This window comes from Leptopilina heterotoma, unplaced genomic scaffold (assembly GCF_015476425.1).
Source record: "Leptopilina heterotoma isolate Lh14 unplaced genomic scaffold, ASM1547642v1 Lhet_22, whole genome shotgun sequence".
NCBI lineage: Eukaryota > Metazoa > Arthropoda > Insecta > Hymenoptera > Figitidae > Leptopilina > Leptopilina heterotoma.
The window spans coordinates 119017-134729 of record NW_025110937.1 but is presented as its reverse complement, the minus strand read 5'-3'; the positions used below and the strand labels follow the sequence as shown (position 1 = coordinate 134729).

The 15713-nt window shown below is 26.4% G+C and overlaps 2 protein-coding genes across 2 annotated transcripts in view; one reads left to right on the top strand and one right to left on the bottom strand.

Moving 5' to 3' along the window:
* The window catches only part of LOC122502006, a 124200-nt gene that overhangs the window by 49522 nt on the left and 58965 nt on the right, over window positions 1–15713 (top strand). Inside the window, exon 4 of the mRNA XM_043611845.1 lies at window positions 111–385. Within this exon, the coding sequence (XP_043467780.1) occupies window positions 111–385 (275 nt within the window). The remainder of the gene's footprint in view (window positions 1–110; window positions 386–15713) is intronic.
* On the bottom strand, window positions 4855–8541 carry LOC122502008 (alpha-tocopherol transfer protein-like). Its single transcript, XM_043611848.1, has 7 exons — window positions 8082–8541; window positions 7767–7932; window positions 7306–7410; window positions 7021–7165; window positions 6060–6170; window positions 5496–5598; window positions 4855–5197 (listed from the first exon to the last, which is right to left on the bottom strand). The coding sequence occupies exons 1-7, from the start codon at window positions 8209–8211 to the stop codon at window positions 5046–5048; spliced, it is 912 nt and encodes a 303-aa protein (XP_043467783.1). The 5' UTR covers window positions 8212–8541; the 3' UTR covers window positions 4855–5045.

Below are 15713 nucleotides of genomic sequence, written 5' to 3'. Positions count from 1 at the left end.
AAAAATTCCGTTATTTAACCTAGAAAATCTGGAACAGTAAAGGAATTTGAAATTAATTTATTAAATTGTATTTAATGAATATATTAATTGTCTGCATTTTTTGTTTACAGAAATCTTGGTGTTTGGAAGTGTTCGGAAACGATTATGTGCTTAAAGAATTTAAAAAGTGTTAGCTTCGGGAGTGTTCGACATTTTAAAACCGCGATCGAGTGTTTAGGGTGTTTAAAGTTAAAATTTTATTTAAAAATAATTAGTTTCGGGAGTGTTCGATATTTTAAAACCACGATCAAGTGTTTTTGTTTCCTAATATCTTCACTTGGATGGATATTTATTTTTCTCGATACATCATTCTACCAAGTGAAAAATTCGTCATGCAACATCACTGGTAAGTCCTTTGCTTAACTTAATAGTGGTAAAACATTGGTAAACATTATTTTATTATTTAAAAACTTTTATTAATTAAAGTGCGCATTAAAATGATAAATGAAATATTTTGGAGTAATTCCTCCAGCGTTTTTAATTGAATACTTGAATACTGCTAGAATTGTTTCTGATTAAATTATTCTGCGCACAATTTTTTGTACGTAAAATAATTTAAAAGGCAAAAGCTTTAATGCTTTATAACAAACTCTATAATTTGGAAAGTTTTTTTATCAAAGTCTCTAAAAAAATTTAAGCAACTAATTTTTTCCCCGCAACTCGTGAAAAATGCAACAGTCTCGCATTTTTATGACATAAAAATTTCACTCAAGCATGAATCTCTTTTCTGCAGTCGATGTTGGGTCCAATTTTTTAAAAAATGTATACTGAATTTCTTTTCTATTGCTTAATGAATGAAATGAAAACGAAAATAATTTTGGTGCTTGAATGTATATTAAAACTCATTAAAATGATTAGTGGCGATAAAGCAAAATATTAAAAATTACTACCAACCATCGGTCAGTAATTATTTTATTTCAGTAAATTTTACAAGCTAAAGCAATAACGATTAAAAGTATTTTTTTTTTATACTCGCAATTTCGAATTTGTTTTTCGTAATTTTAATAAAAATGTTCAGTGATTTTCTGCAGCGTTCAACGCTGTGTTATTTTCATTTCAGCACACGCTAATGCATGAGTCATGTTAACTGATGCTATCGCAAGTGTTATAAAATTTACGAGCAGTTTGTGGATCCAAGCTTAAAATTGCATTCTATCTTCTTTTTGTAATGATATATCATGCGGGAATAATATAGGTTGATATGCAAATGTATTGTACTTGCTTGCTGACTTTGATAATTTAGATTAAAAATTTTAGGTTCAATGCTTTTGTGATTCATTGAAAATTTTCTAATGATCAACTTTCGTTATTTCGATTTTATTCCATAAATTCGAGAATTGTTTTATCATTATAAATATACAATTCAAATTTTATGTTAAAATATACGTTAAAAGATAAATATTTCGATAATAAGTGGTTTGAAAATTGGAAATTATATACTCGGTATTTTAATGATGATATTTTTTCTATATGAAAAAAAAAAATATATTTTTAATGGGAAAGAAATGGAAAAATTTTATTGGAAAATGATAAAGAGGAACTAGAAAATTGACAAAGGGAAAAATATTGAGGCTCACCCTAAAATCACATTTCTAGCTCTTTCTGGACGATCCATGGTCGATCCATTATTCAGCAGCGTATATGTCGATTTTCAGATTTTTATAGAGGAAGCACATTCGTATTTGGAAAAGGAAAAATTTTTGAGATCGGCTTATTGAATCCACTATATAGAAGTTTTAAAAATATTTTTTGATTACAATTATTTAATTATACATTCGTGATTCGTGAATTAAATTACTAGAGTAATTTTATATTCTTCAAAGTAAAAATTTAAATACGCTTTTTAAAATAATACATGAAAGTTGGTATTAGTTTTCTTCACAAAAGAAAATCGTGGAATAATTAAATATATTTTTATCTTCCTTTACATGCTTTTCTGTTGATATAATTTTAATCAGATGAAAAAGAAATAATTTTTAGCTCTGTTTTTTTTCCACATTTATTTTTATTTCAGCTTGAAAAATTGTTGTTTGAAATTAAACAAACCTTCACTACATACAAATGAAACTCATGCATATCAAGCAGTCTTGTCGTTGTTTTGAAAATATCGTTTGTCACTTTGATAAAAAGTTGTAAAAAGCATATGAATGTTGAGTAAGTTTAGTTTATTTTTTAATTCTTTTTTTTAAACTCTGTTAAAAGTTTTGTCATGTATAGAAAAAAAAATAGTTTTTTCTTCAATGGTTCGCCATACTTTTCCCATAGTTTGAAAATATAAAAAAAAAGTAATTTTTTTCCATTCCTTGCCCATAGTTTGAAAATATTAAAAAAATTTTTTGGATTTTTATTTATTATGGACGGATTTTAGTAAATTTATGTAAAAATAAATGTGCAATAAAGATTGGATTAATGGTTGGAATTTGAAAGTGGAGGATGAAGGGAAGGGCATTAAATGATACCGCATTGTAACGGAATGCAATTCTTTTCTCGCAAAAGATTCAGTGTTCATCAACCCCTCAACAAGACTAGACCGAAGAAACTTCGCTACAACGAATTTCCATTTAGAGAGTCTTCTTGGGCTCTCGCAAGCCGATATGCGACCTCAAAGATCGGTGACAGGGGAAAACTCACTTAGGAAAGGATTTCTCTCTGATTTTCAAAAGAAATATGTCATTTTTATTGTTTCTTCAGTTTATTTTTCTATTTGAATGCAAATTAATAATAATATTCTCCAAGTGATTGTGAAACATTCTCAAATATTGTCTATATTATAGGCAGGGTTGCCACTGGTCAGGAAAATCAGGGAAAAGTCAGGGATTTTTATTGAAAGTAGGTACTGGAAAAAATTTAATTTGCAGGATTTATAATTAGTTTTATTTACATTTTTTTATATATATTTAATTAATTATTAAAAATCATGGATTTATAGAGGAATATTTGTTACAAAAACAAACATTTTCTTTACATCATTTTCACTACAAATAATTATGGTCAACAACTAAAATACATTTTTTAACACTAAAAAATAAAATTGAATAAAATAAAATAAAAAAAAATAAATAAATAAAAAAAATAAAATTAAATAAAAAAATAAAATTGAAAATAAAATTGAAATTAAATTGTTAATAAAATTGAATTTTAGAGAAGTTACAAATTCAATTTTGTTCAAAAATTTAAAAAAAATTCTAGTCTAAATTTAAATTATCTTCAAAAGTAGTAAAATTCTTCTCAAAAATTCAATTATTTTCAAAAATTTTAATAAAATTCTTGGTAAAATTTCAATTATTTTCAAAAATTATCCTCAATTCAATGATTTTAAATATCTACTATTTTAATAAAATTTTCCAAAAGAATTCAAATATTAAAAAAAAAATTTAATAAAATTCTACTCAAACCTTTAATTATTTTCGTAAAATTATAAACATTTCACAGGGATTCAATTATTTACCAATTTTCTATAAATTTCTTTGCAATCATTCAATTATTTTCATAAATAATAATGCTCTTGACAGGATTTTACTTATTTAAAAAAAATCTAATAGAAATTCGTTTCAAAAATTCAATTATTTTCATAAATAATAATATTCTTGACAAGATATTAATTATTTAAAAAAAAAATCTAATAAAAATTCGTTGGAAGACTTCAATTATTTTCCTAAATAATAAAATTCTAGTCAAAATTTCAATTATCTTTAAAAATAGTAAAATTCTTCTCCAAAATTCAATTATTATTTTCATAAATAATAAAAATCTCACAGAAATTGAATTATTTACAAATTATTTTTTATGCAATAATTCAATTATTTTCATAAATAATAATTTTTTACAGAGATTCAATTATTTTCATGAATAATAAAAGTCATAGAATTTCAATTATTTTTAATACAATTTTAACCAAATTCCTCGAAAAATGTAATTCTATTAAAAATTTTATTAAAATTAATTGAAAAAAATTCAATTATTCAAAAATTTTTTGATAAAATAGTTTAGGAAAATTATTTAAATAATTGAATTCTCGTAGAATTTTCTAATAAAAATTGTAAACAAATGGATTTGAAAACTTTCTAGGAACTTTTGCAAAAATTATTAAAAATAATTGATAATTGTTCATTTTTTTCTTTCGAAGAATTTTTATAGTATTTTTGAAATTAATTACGTTTTTCAAAGAATTTACTTAAAGTTGTGTTAAAAAGTAATTAAAATCCTGTGAAGAATTTTATTATTTAGGAAAATAATTGAAGTCTTGCAACGAGTTTTTATTAGATTTTTTTAAATAATTGAAATTCTGTGAAGAATATTATTATTTATGAAAATAATTGAATTCTTGAAACGAATTTTATTACATTTCTTTCAAATAATTGAAATCCTGTGAAAAATGTTATTATTTATGAAAATAATTGAATTCTTTTGAGAAATTTTTTTCAAATAGTAAATTTTGAAAATATTTGAATTTCAGCAAAGAATTTCATTATTTGTAAAATGTAATTGAAATCAAGCAAAAAATGTTTGAAAATAATTCAATTTTTCGAGGAATTAATTTAAAATTGCAGTAAAAATAATTTAAATCCTAGGAAAAATTGTATTATTTATGATAATAATTGCATTCGTACAACGAATTTTATTACATTTTTTAAAATAATTTTTAAATAATTTTAAATAATTGAATGTGAAAAAAATTGTATTACTTATAAAAATAATTGAATTGTTGCGAAGGATTTTATTAAAATTTTTGTAAATTAAATTTTTTTTTTTTTTGAAAAATTTTATAGAAATTTAAATTCGACTCGGAATGCTCGATAATTTTTGGAGTGAATCAGAATAGTTTTTAAAATCAGGAAAGAAAGTCAAAATCAGTCAGGAAAAAGTCTGGGAGAAAGAAAATTTAATTTTTGTCGCAACCCTGATTGGTGAATATTGCTTTAAATTTATTTACTTGTTTTCCTAATATCTAGATTACCTTTTGGTTTATTCTTTAGTGTTAACAATTCTCTTAGTTTGTGCTTTAATTAATCGACATCTAATTTTCTAAATGAGCCATAAGTTCCAAAAAGATCATCAGGATTTATCATTGGTTCAGCTCTGAGGGCCTCATCTGTGAGAACTTGTTCTTCCTTTATAAACCAGTCTCGCAAATCCACTAATTTGTCTTGCCACATTTCTGAAGAATAATTAAATTTAATATTCCATAAATAAAAATTTATACCCATGATATGAATGAAAAATAATTAAATTTAATATGAATGAAAAATAATTAAATGTAATTATATAATAAGGGGCCAGTTTCGCCAACACCGATTAAAAGTTAATCAATAATTAAATCCTTAACCGACCAATCATCATGAGCGGTTAAATTGATTTTAATCATTGATTAACTTTTAATCGGAGTTGGTGAAACTGACCCTAAGTAATGAAAATAATTATGTGAATAATATTTTTGTTATTGTTCTTCAACTCACTTGCAAGATCATCTACTTGCATTTCCTCGCCACCATAATCAGCAGGCAAAATAGATTTTGGTATGAATTCGTAAAGAGATTCGTAAGTCGAATGTACATGGACCTATATAGTGCGGTAGAAATGAAAATTTAGAAAATGAAAAATTTATTTTTTAGATTTTCATAAATATCTAATGGGGGAGGATATATATGTCTCTCTCTACTGTTAAAGTTTTGAAAATGTAATTTTCGTCTAGGCCATTAACCAAGCCATCGATACCGGCAAAATCAGCCGAGCTATTAAATTTAACCAGGCGAGCCACGAGCGGTTCGAAGCCATCAGATGGGGTCACCCTAACGTATACATATAAATGAAGCGCGAAATCGGGATTTTCAAGCATGATAACCATACAACGTGAATAAAGAATGTACAAATTATTATTATCATCAATTTCAAATTCACCTTTATGCATTTTCTAGAAATACTTTAGATTAAAATATTTATAGCGAAAATTATACCGGGGGGGGGGGGCAATCGAAAAGACGAAAAGAAAAAAAAACTTGGGCTTGTTTTTTAATATTTACCCTTTCTGCTAGTTTTGGTTTTATGGACGACTTTACTAGATTCACCAAACGATCGACAAAATTTGGCGCATTAATAAAGTGGATCCCAACAATTTTCGCTGCGTAGGCTTTCTGTAAAAAATAAAAGTTTGATAAATTAATTTTCTCGATTTTTGGAAGACGTATAAAAGGTAAAAAGTAAAAGAGTGTTTTATACGTCTTCCAGAAATCGAAAAAATTAATTAATTAACTATATTAATCTTTAGAGGGCCAGGGTGGTCACTATAGTGGTCACCATTTAAATTGAGGAATCTTTTTATCGAATTGACTTCTTATTTATTAATTTTACTAAATTCCCTAGATGTCAATTAATATTTTTATTTTTATAAAAAAAAAAATTTGAATAACAAATTTTTACGTTCTATTATTTTTAAAATTGCTAATTTTATTTGAAAAAGTGAGTACGAGAAGTCAGCCGAGCGCGTAAGCGCGCAAATTGTTGAATTTATTAATTAATTGCGAAAGTATTTACTAAATATTGAATTAAATAAAAGTTTGGTTTTCTATTTTGATATTTTGAACTTTGAGGGAATTGTTTTCTAAAATCTAAACCTTTAATAGGTTTCCTTAATCTAAGTGGAGCTTTTGAATATTCTAGTTGAACGATAAAATGAATATTGATGAGAACATAGTCACAAGAGATAAGTTGGATGAAATATGAGATGTTGCTCTAGAAAGTGAATACTGGCTTCAATATGTGCGCGCATGTATATATTTTACAATAGATGAGAGAGAGAGAGAGAGGTGTTTTAGATTTTTCATTGAGAGTTGATAGCACTGATCATTATAAATTGAAAATCGGTTGCAATAAATTTAGAATCTCTAGTAAATTCAAAGTCTTGTATGGATTCAAAATCTATGCAGTTTTTTTTTCTTTTTTTTTGCTTAGGGGAAATGGGCGTGGTAAAAAGTAAAAACTCACTCTGGCAGTTACTTCACACTTTTTTAGTATTGTTGGCGTAAGTTTGGCGAGGCGACCCAGTCGCACTCCTGATAGGTCGTAAATGTAGATGTCTCCCAGGCTGCGACACTCCGAAATGCGTACGTCGCCAACCATAAAAGAATACCTGAAACGAAAAACGAGATTTATGTAGAGTAAAATTGGTTCTGATTCATAAACCTTAATCGCGATTTTCTATTCGATGCGTTTATTTTCTTAGGTTGGAAAGTAGATCAAAAGAATATTTTTTTTTTGGGAAAAACTCACTTAAACATCTCCCAAGGGTTGTATATTACATCATCAGAGTCCATAGTTTTCAGAATGCTGACTCTGTATTTTTCGAGTGTTAACTTTGGTAGTGCGACCCATTTTCTGTAAATTGTATAATCAATAAGTGATTGATGGTCGAATTTTTAAACGTTCTTTTCGTTGTTGTACAAAAAAGGATTTTTATATGTCCTTTTAGTTGTTATACAAAAAAAGGATCTTTAAATATCTTTTTTGTTATTAAACGAAAAGGATTTTTAAACATCATTTTAGTTATTAAAAGAAAAGGATTTTTAAACATCCTTTTAGTTATTGCTATGGGAAAAAGAACTTTAGTAAATTTTGGATTGAGTAAAAGGAAAGATCATCTATTGTAGAGTTTTCCTATATGCAAAGTCAATATTATTAAATATTGACAGTGGAAGAAGATATTGTTCGATTTGTATGCATCAAACACGTACACAATTTGGAGGACATCAGATATGCCAGATCCCACGGGGTCTCTATTTGTGAAAAGTTCAGGCACCAAACGTCTGATAGAATAGTACATGTCTAGTTTTTGTTTTGCTTGCTCCAGGCTCATTTTTGTATTCAGTAAAAAGCACTCTAGGGTTGTATCTGGAATCTCTATAAAATATTAACAGTGTTTAGTATAATTATTAGCAACTGTCAGGATCTGATAGCAATTATTAGCAACTGTTACAAGTAATAGTTACAAAAAATACAACAGAAAAAGATAAAAGTATTTAAAAGAAAAGTTTTCGAAAAATCCCCACCTTGAGGAAGATGTAAATGTGCTTTGACCCAGTCCTTTAATTTTTCTCTCAGTTCCTCTAATTCCTCATATTTTCTCCCTAGAAACGAACACTTTTCTTCCAAAGTACACGATTCTAAAGTTAGAGCCATGATATAAAACTAAAATGATGGTACAATTATTTGTTATTGGTATATCGCTGTCTTGAGTTGTTATTTTTGATCTATTGTATATGATGAAATATATCTCTCGTGTTGCACAAAGGGAAAAAAGTTTTTCTACAAATTTCTTTTGGCGTATACCGCGAAAAGTCAATTTTTCATTCGAATAGTCATTGAAAACTATAAGTTCACTTACACACCGTTCGTTCTTTTTTTTTTTTGTTTTGAAACACGATGCACAATTGAGTATCAAAGTTTCTGTACAAGTATCATTGAGATAGCTTCTTTGTCGAGTTTTCAACAAGACTGTCAGTTCTATGCCCAAGTTTCTTCTTTGTATTAAGCGAAAGTATTGCACATTGCACACAACACTAACTTAAACGAGTATACGAATTCAATTCACGATCAAAAGATACTTGTGCGTGATCGCGATTTCAATTGTAGAGTTAATTACATTTATACAAGGTAAAGAATTTTAGTAAATTATTATACACAAAAACTTTCCTTCCATTCGTCAGGGTTTATGATTCTTGTCTTTATACGGATTTTTAATTTTCTAATTTTACTATTTCACGGTTGCCACAAAAAATTTAATTTTGTTTTTCCCTGATTTCCAGAATGTTTCCTGACTGATTTTGACTTTTTCCTTGACCCTAAAGAATATTTTGATTCATTCTAAAAATTTTTAGATACTACAAAAAAGTGTTATAATACTTTTACTTGCAAATTTCTCTAAAAGTAAAATTATTCGAAAACATCAAAAACTTCTTTTTTTAATAAATATTTAATCATTATTATTTTTCCATTGGAATTAAGATTTTAAAAAAAATAAAAATTTAAACCTCTTGAAATTCAATAACTTTTAAAAATATTCGGAGATTTCGCTGTCTTCATGTTTTATAATAAATTTAAGATGACAGAGTGATAAAATTATTATTTTATATCATAAAAATATTGTAACTATAAATTCAAATTTTCAAAGATTTTAATTTATAAACCCTTTTCGAAATTCAATTATTTTTAAAAAATCACGTTATACTACTTTTAATATTCAATTATAATTGAAAATTTTTAGTAAAATTAATTTTTTAATCAATTTTTATCAGAAAATTTTTCGAGAATTCAATTATTTAAATAGAAAGATAAATAATTTATTAAATAATTGAATATTTCTTAAAATTGAAATTTTATGAAGAATTTTATCAAAATTTTTAAAAATAATTGAATTCTTTCGGCGAATTTAAAAAATAATTTTAAGAATAAATGCAATTTTCTATCAGTTTATTTAAAATTGTATAAAAAATAATTTGAATTCTGCGATAAGTTTTGTTATTTATGAAAATAATTGAATTCTTGCAATGAATTTTATTAAAAAGTTTTTTAAAGAATTGAATTCTGGATAAAAATATTATTATTTATGAAACTACGTAATTTCTTGTGAAGATTTTTATTCAAATTTTTTTAAATAATTGAATTTTTCAGAATTTTTTTAAACTTTTTGAAAATAATTAAATCTTATTGAGAAATTTCAATTTATTTCAATAAAAAATTGAAAATAATTGAAATCTAACGAAGAAATTTATTAAATTTGTTTTTAAATAATTGAATTTCTGTGAAAAATTTTATTTTTGAAAAGAATTTTATTAAAATGTCTTAAATAACTGAATTGCTTCAAAGAATTTTGTTTTTTAGGAAATAAAATTTTTTTTTTAATTTATAAAGAATTTTAACAAAAAAATTTAAAATAGTTAAATATTCTTGAAAAAAATTTTATTATTTATGAAAATAATTGAATTCTTGTAAATAATTAAATTCCTGTGAAATTTGTATATTTATGAAGTTAAGTAAATGTTTACCTAAAATTTTATTAAAATTTGTCTAATATTATTGAATTCTTTTAAAAAATTTTATTAAAGTAGCAGATATTAAAAATCATTGAACTGAGGAAAATTTTTGAAAATAATAGATATTTTGCCAGGAATTTTATTAAAAATTTTGAAAATAATTGAATTGTTACAAAGAATTGCATTAAAATTTTTGAAAATAATAGGTATAATTCTTTTAAGAAATTCAATTAAAAATGTTTTGAAAATAATATATAAATTCTAATAAATAAATTGTAGGAAAGGTTTTTAAAATGATTGAATTTCTTTGATTACTTTTAATAAAATTTTTAAGGATAATTACATTTTTCGAGGAATTTTATTAAAGTTGTATTAAAAATAGTTGAGAATCCACGATGAGTTTTATTATTTATGGATATAAATCTTTTATAAATTTTATTAAAGTAGAAGTTATTAAAAATCATTAAATTGCGAAAAGGTTTTGAAAATAATTGAAATTTTGCCAAGAAATTTATTAAAATTTTTTTAAATAATAGAATCTTTAAAAGAATTTTATTTAAATTTTTCGAAATAATTGAATTGGTGCAATATAATTTATAAAAAAAATTGGTAATTGAATTCCCGTGAAATTGTTATTAAAATTTGGTTTAAATAATTGAATTCTTTTGGAAAATTTTATTAAAATAAGATATTAAAAATAATTGAAATGAGGAAAATTTTCGATAATAATTGAAATTTTGACAAAAATTTTATCAAATTTTTTGAAAATAATTAAATTTCGGAGAAGAATTTTATTATTTATAAAGATAATTGAAATTTTGACGAGAATGTTTAAAAATTTTTGAACATAATTGAATTTAAGCGAAGAAGTTTATCACTTTTAAAAATAATTGAATTTCTGTAAGCAGTGGTTCCTGAAATTCCTATTTAAAATTTTAAATTCATTAAAAATTGATATTTTCTAAAATTTTAAATTGAAACCTTTGAAGTTATTTTTAGTTATTTTTATTTTTTTTATTGTAAATGTAACTCTTTTGAAATCATAGTTTATGAGGCAGAGAAAAAAGACAACAAAATTCAGAATTTTCTTATAAATTCTAAAAATGTAATACTTTCCAGTACTTTTAATAAAAATTTCTGACTTCCTTGACCTGTGGCAACCCTGTATTTGAATTTTTAAAAGTATGAATTTTTAAAGTAAATTGTTATCATTTTGCAAAATTAGAATGGTGGGAAATTGTTAAAATACAAGCTTAAAGGGTGGTTAATATAAAAGGAAGGAGATTATTGTAAAGGGTATATTGTAATTCTGGTGTTATCCGATGTACTTTCAGCGTTTTACTGTGGGGTGTGTTGGAAATTTATTTTCTTAGAAAATAGTCGGGTGTTCGACTCTAGACTTGTATGTAATTATGTAAAAAATATGCAAATAGAAATTGTTAGAAAAATCCATTTATGAGCCAGGGATAGACGGGCAGGGGTGAAAGAGTGAGAGAGAGAGAGGAGAGGGAACTTCGCGTACGGGATTCCGGTGTAATGAAAAAAGTGCGGAAATTATGCTAATGCAATAATGCATGCAAAACGAGTCGAGCACCGGTTAACTTTCTGAAATCGATATGCTCCTCTTGCATCTTTTGTTTTCAGTTACGACCAACCACTACTCTCCGGTGTCAAGATTTTAATTAGCCATTGTTTTCTCCTGTTTAAAGTTTCATCCTTGTGCAGTATTTTTCAAACAAATGGCTTGACACTCGGTTCCTGGCACATCTAAGATGAAAAATAGTTTATATATTTCTCCTCGGAAAAGTGTACGTTAAATATTAATTATATCGTATGCGGCGAGGAAATAAATTTCGAAAAATTATTTATATCTAATTAGAGAAGGAAAATTGCCATTCGGTACTGTAAAATTTATATACCTACTATGTCGCATTTTTTTTATTTTTTGTTTCTAAATAGAAGAGAGTTAATTAGTCTTTGGAATTAATTTAAAAAGAAATCTTGCATTTTTTATGTTGAAGATTTGAAAATCTCTTTTTTGTGAGTTCTTTTAATGTGTATTATTAGTTTCGTCCAGTGCACTTGACCTAGTCTCCGAGCGAAGTAATTTCTCTGAATCCATTTCACTTCTAAAGCCAATGATCATGAAATGTGTTTGTATAGCTTGAGTCGTGTGAAAGCGTATCTAGAATAAAATTTTTTCCAGAGAGCATTAATTAATTGTGTGTTTTATCATTTTATTCACTTAGAAAATTTTTCGAGTGTCTGGTTTTTATAAATGAAAGTAGAAATATTTTTTTAAAATGTGAATTTTCACGTGAGTAAAATATTCCAAGTGAATATGAATTCTACCTGAACTACTTAGTTGGATTTTTTTTCATTAATTAACGGAATAAATTTTCACAAATCGAGTAAAATATTCTAGTAGAACCTTTTTCTTTTCATAGAAAGTCATTATTTAAAAGTTTATAAAAGTCCAAAGTCGAGGAAAATCCGAATCAACTTAGCTAATTTGAAACTTCGATTTCTAAATTGCATTGCAATTTGGTTCCTTTTTTTTTGTTGTTCGAATTTTCTCCTTTGTCGGGTTAATTAAATTTCACGAAGTAATGATCATTTCGAGAATTGAAACATAAACATTTAAGTCCTTAACATTTTTTTAATAATAAAATCTTTTGTAGACATTGAGGCAAAATTAAAAAAATTTAAAGGATTTTTTATCAATGTTATTAAAAAATTTAGGTATATTTGAGAAAATAAAACCTGAACCTTTATGTTAAGTGTTACAACGACTTAAGAAGTAGAAGCACCTAGTACAGAAATCATGAAGACATTGTACCCTTTTACGCATCCTTAATTGCAGTTGTCATTAAATTTATGTAAAATTAAGTTGCAAGTTGTGAAGCGCTAATTATTAAAGTTTATACACCTGTGCTTATTAAAGTTTTGAAAGTTAGTTAACAACCTTGCATTAGAACGAATCTCGTGAAAAATTCACTTTCAAAATCGTAACTTAATACTCGTTTAGAGTGATCTTAATATAGATTTAATTTCACTTTACATTTCCGACTATGTATATCTGATAATTTTGTTTCTTTAACACATGAATGATTTTTTTAACTGCTCCTATTAATTTTGATTCTCCTCTCATTTGTTGTACTTTTTCTGCATTAATAAATAGTCCTCTAAGCTTATCACGTACTTTAATTAATTAGAGAACTTAATGAAGCATTCTTTTGTGAAATTTGTATAATTTGTGCCCATTGGGTTATTGTTGATGAAAGCGAAGTTTGTCGTAGTCTGTAAATATTTTTTTTTTATTTTCGATCTAATCGTCTCGTATATATTTTCACATTTTTAGAAAGTATAAAAATGTTTGGAAATTGAATTTTTAAACTAGTTCTTGACAGAGATCGAAGGGTGTTTGGCCTCGGAGGTTAATAGATGAGGGATGGACCTTCTTATATGAGGTCAGCACTGCATCACTTATTCCACGTTCCATGTTGGAAATGTAGACAAGAGCCTCCATTATCTAATGGTTTAACTCGAAAATTCACATGGAAATTGTTTATTTTCCAAGTCATTTTACTCCCTTGAAAAAGTATTTCAGTTCGATGAATCAAAGTTTATTTTCACACATTATACTCCAAATCCCATAGGACTCTTATTCCGCTTTCAAAGTTAGGGGACGAAAAAAACTCCAATTGGAATTTCTAGTGAGTTTGCCATAGCGTCACAGTTCATTGACCACCTTTAGTGCGGTTCTGAATTTTTTTAAAACCACGTTTCTTCGTTTGTTAACTATTAGGTATTTAATGCTATTCTCTAAAAATGTTTTTCAGTATGTTGGCAAACTTTTTGAATAATTTATTAATTTTTATAATAAATTTTTTTAAATTTCTTTTAATATATAATTAATCAGGGTTGCCACAGTTTAGAGAAGTTGGGGAAATTATAATTGGTCAGGGAAATCAGGGAAAAGCAAAATTAAATTTTTGTGGCAACCCTGATAATGAAAATACTGTACAATGTTAAAATTGAAACATTCCAAAAACTTAATATAAAAAAAAGAAAGGTTTGCATGGAATTTTTCAATTTTGATAATGCGCTTGTATTTCATAGTGGAACGAATAAATTATTATATGTATAAAAAAATGTAAATTTTTTTTTACCCAGAGACCTTTTTTGTTATGTATAAAAAAAGTTTCCTCTGGAAAGTATCAACTGCAATGTGTTCCCTGAGAACCAAAATTTCATCAAAGTTAACACTAAAGGGATATGGAGGTCGCTTTTTTTTCTCTAAATAAAAAAACTTTTCCTTCATCTCGGTCGCATAAAAGTAATTAAGGTTGAACTCGGTGAGCACAAAACCGCACATACCATCCTGACTTTGATGTAAAAGCATAATCTATGACAGGGGCACTTTAGAGCAGCGTTATCACTACCTGCAATCGCTATAGATGTTCGGATAATTTAATTATAAGTTATAGATTTTATTTTAATATCGGAAAAAGAAAAGTGCACAATATTCTTGGTCTTTTGACGTGATAACGTCTTCTTCCTCTGTGTATGGAAAAGAGAAGTTAGAAAAGTTAGAAGTTTTTTATAAATTTTAATTAGTTTTGCAATATTCAGTATTTGCAATTCCGGAAAATAGGTTTGAGATATAATAATTTTCTTGAATTATTTAAAATTAGTAAAAGAAAACAAAGTGTACAAGTAACTTTGGGATTTGTAGGAAAATTGCTATGCAAGCTTGCTGCAAGTAGCAAACTGTCCTCAAAATTTTTAAGCTTGCTGCAAGTTTGGAACAAACTTAACTTTTGTTTTTTAATTTTGAGTCAGAGAGTGCAGTTTTTTAAAAATCAATTTGTCTGTATCTAGAAAGTGAAAAGCGTTATTCTGACAGTAGAGATCATTCTATATGAAACATTTTGTTCCATTTTGTGTTATTTGATTTTTGTTTGAAATTGAAATTCCCAACTAGTTTTTGGCGTGTAAAATTTTGTTTCGGGGAATTTTGCCTACGTTTAGAGTGAGCGTCCGTGTATATTTAATGAAAATCGCGGTCGTATAAAACGTGCATTTGTGGAATGCCAGTAATTTAAACGTGTTAATGAGTTAGGAGGGGAAAAAAAAAAGTTTGAAAATGTAGGTTTTCGTTTCGTAAAATGCCGCAGTCCACGCAGTGATACGAATAAACGATGGAAAAGTCAACGGGGCAACGTACCGCACCGCGAGTGCGGGTAATGATGGTCGTGAAATTTCATAGCTAATAGAGTGGAATTAGTTTCGTTTCCAACCGAGGCTTACCATAATCCCATCTAGCTCGTTATGTTTAATTTCCTAAACGGGATTCGTCGGGAGCAAATCTCCCCTTCTCTCTTCTCACTCACTCACTCTATCTCTCTCTCTCTCTCTTCCTCTCAAAACACTAGATTCAATTAATTATGTCAAGTCTACGAATTTGTTGCATGCGAAACAATTCTCTTCTTCCTATTTCGTGTGTTTCATTGTTATACTGGAATCAGAAATTCAACACACGAGTCATTCTCCTCGTAAAAAGGATTTTTACTCCCTACAAAATGTTAATTATTTTCATGTCCTTGATAAAAAAAAGAGATATTGCGATTTATATTGGTTCTAATG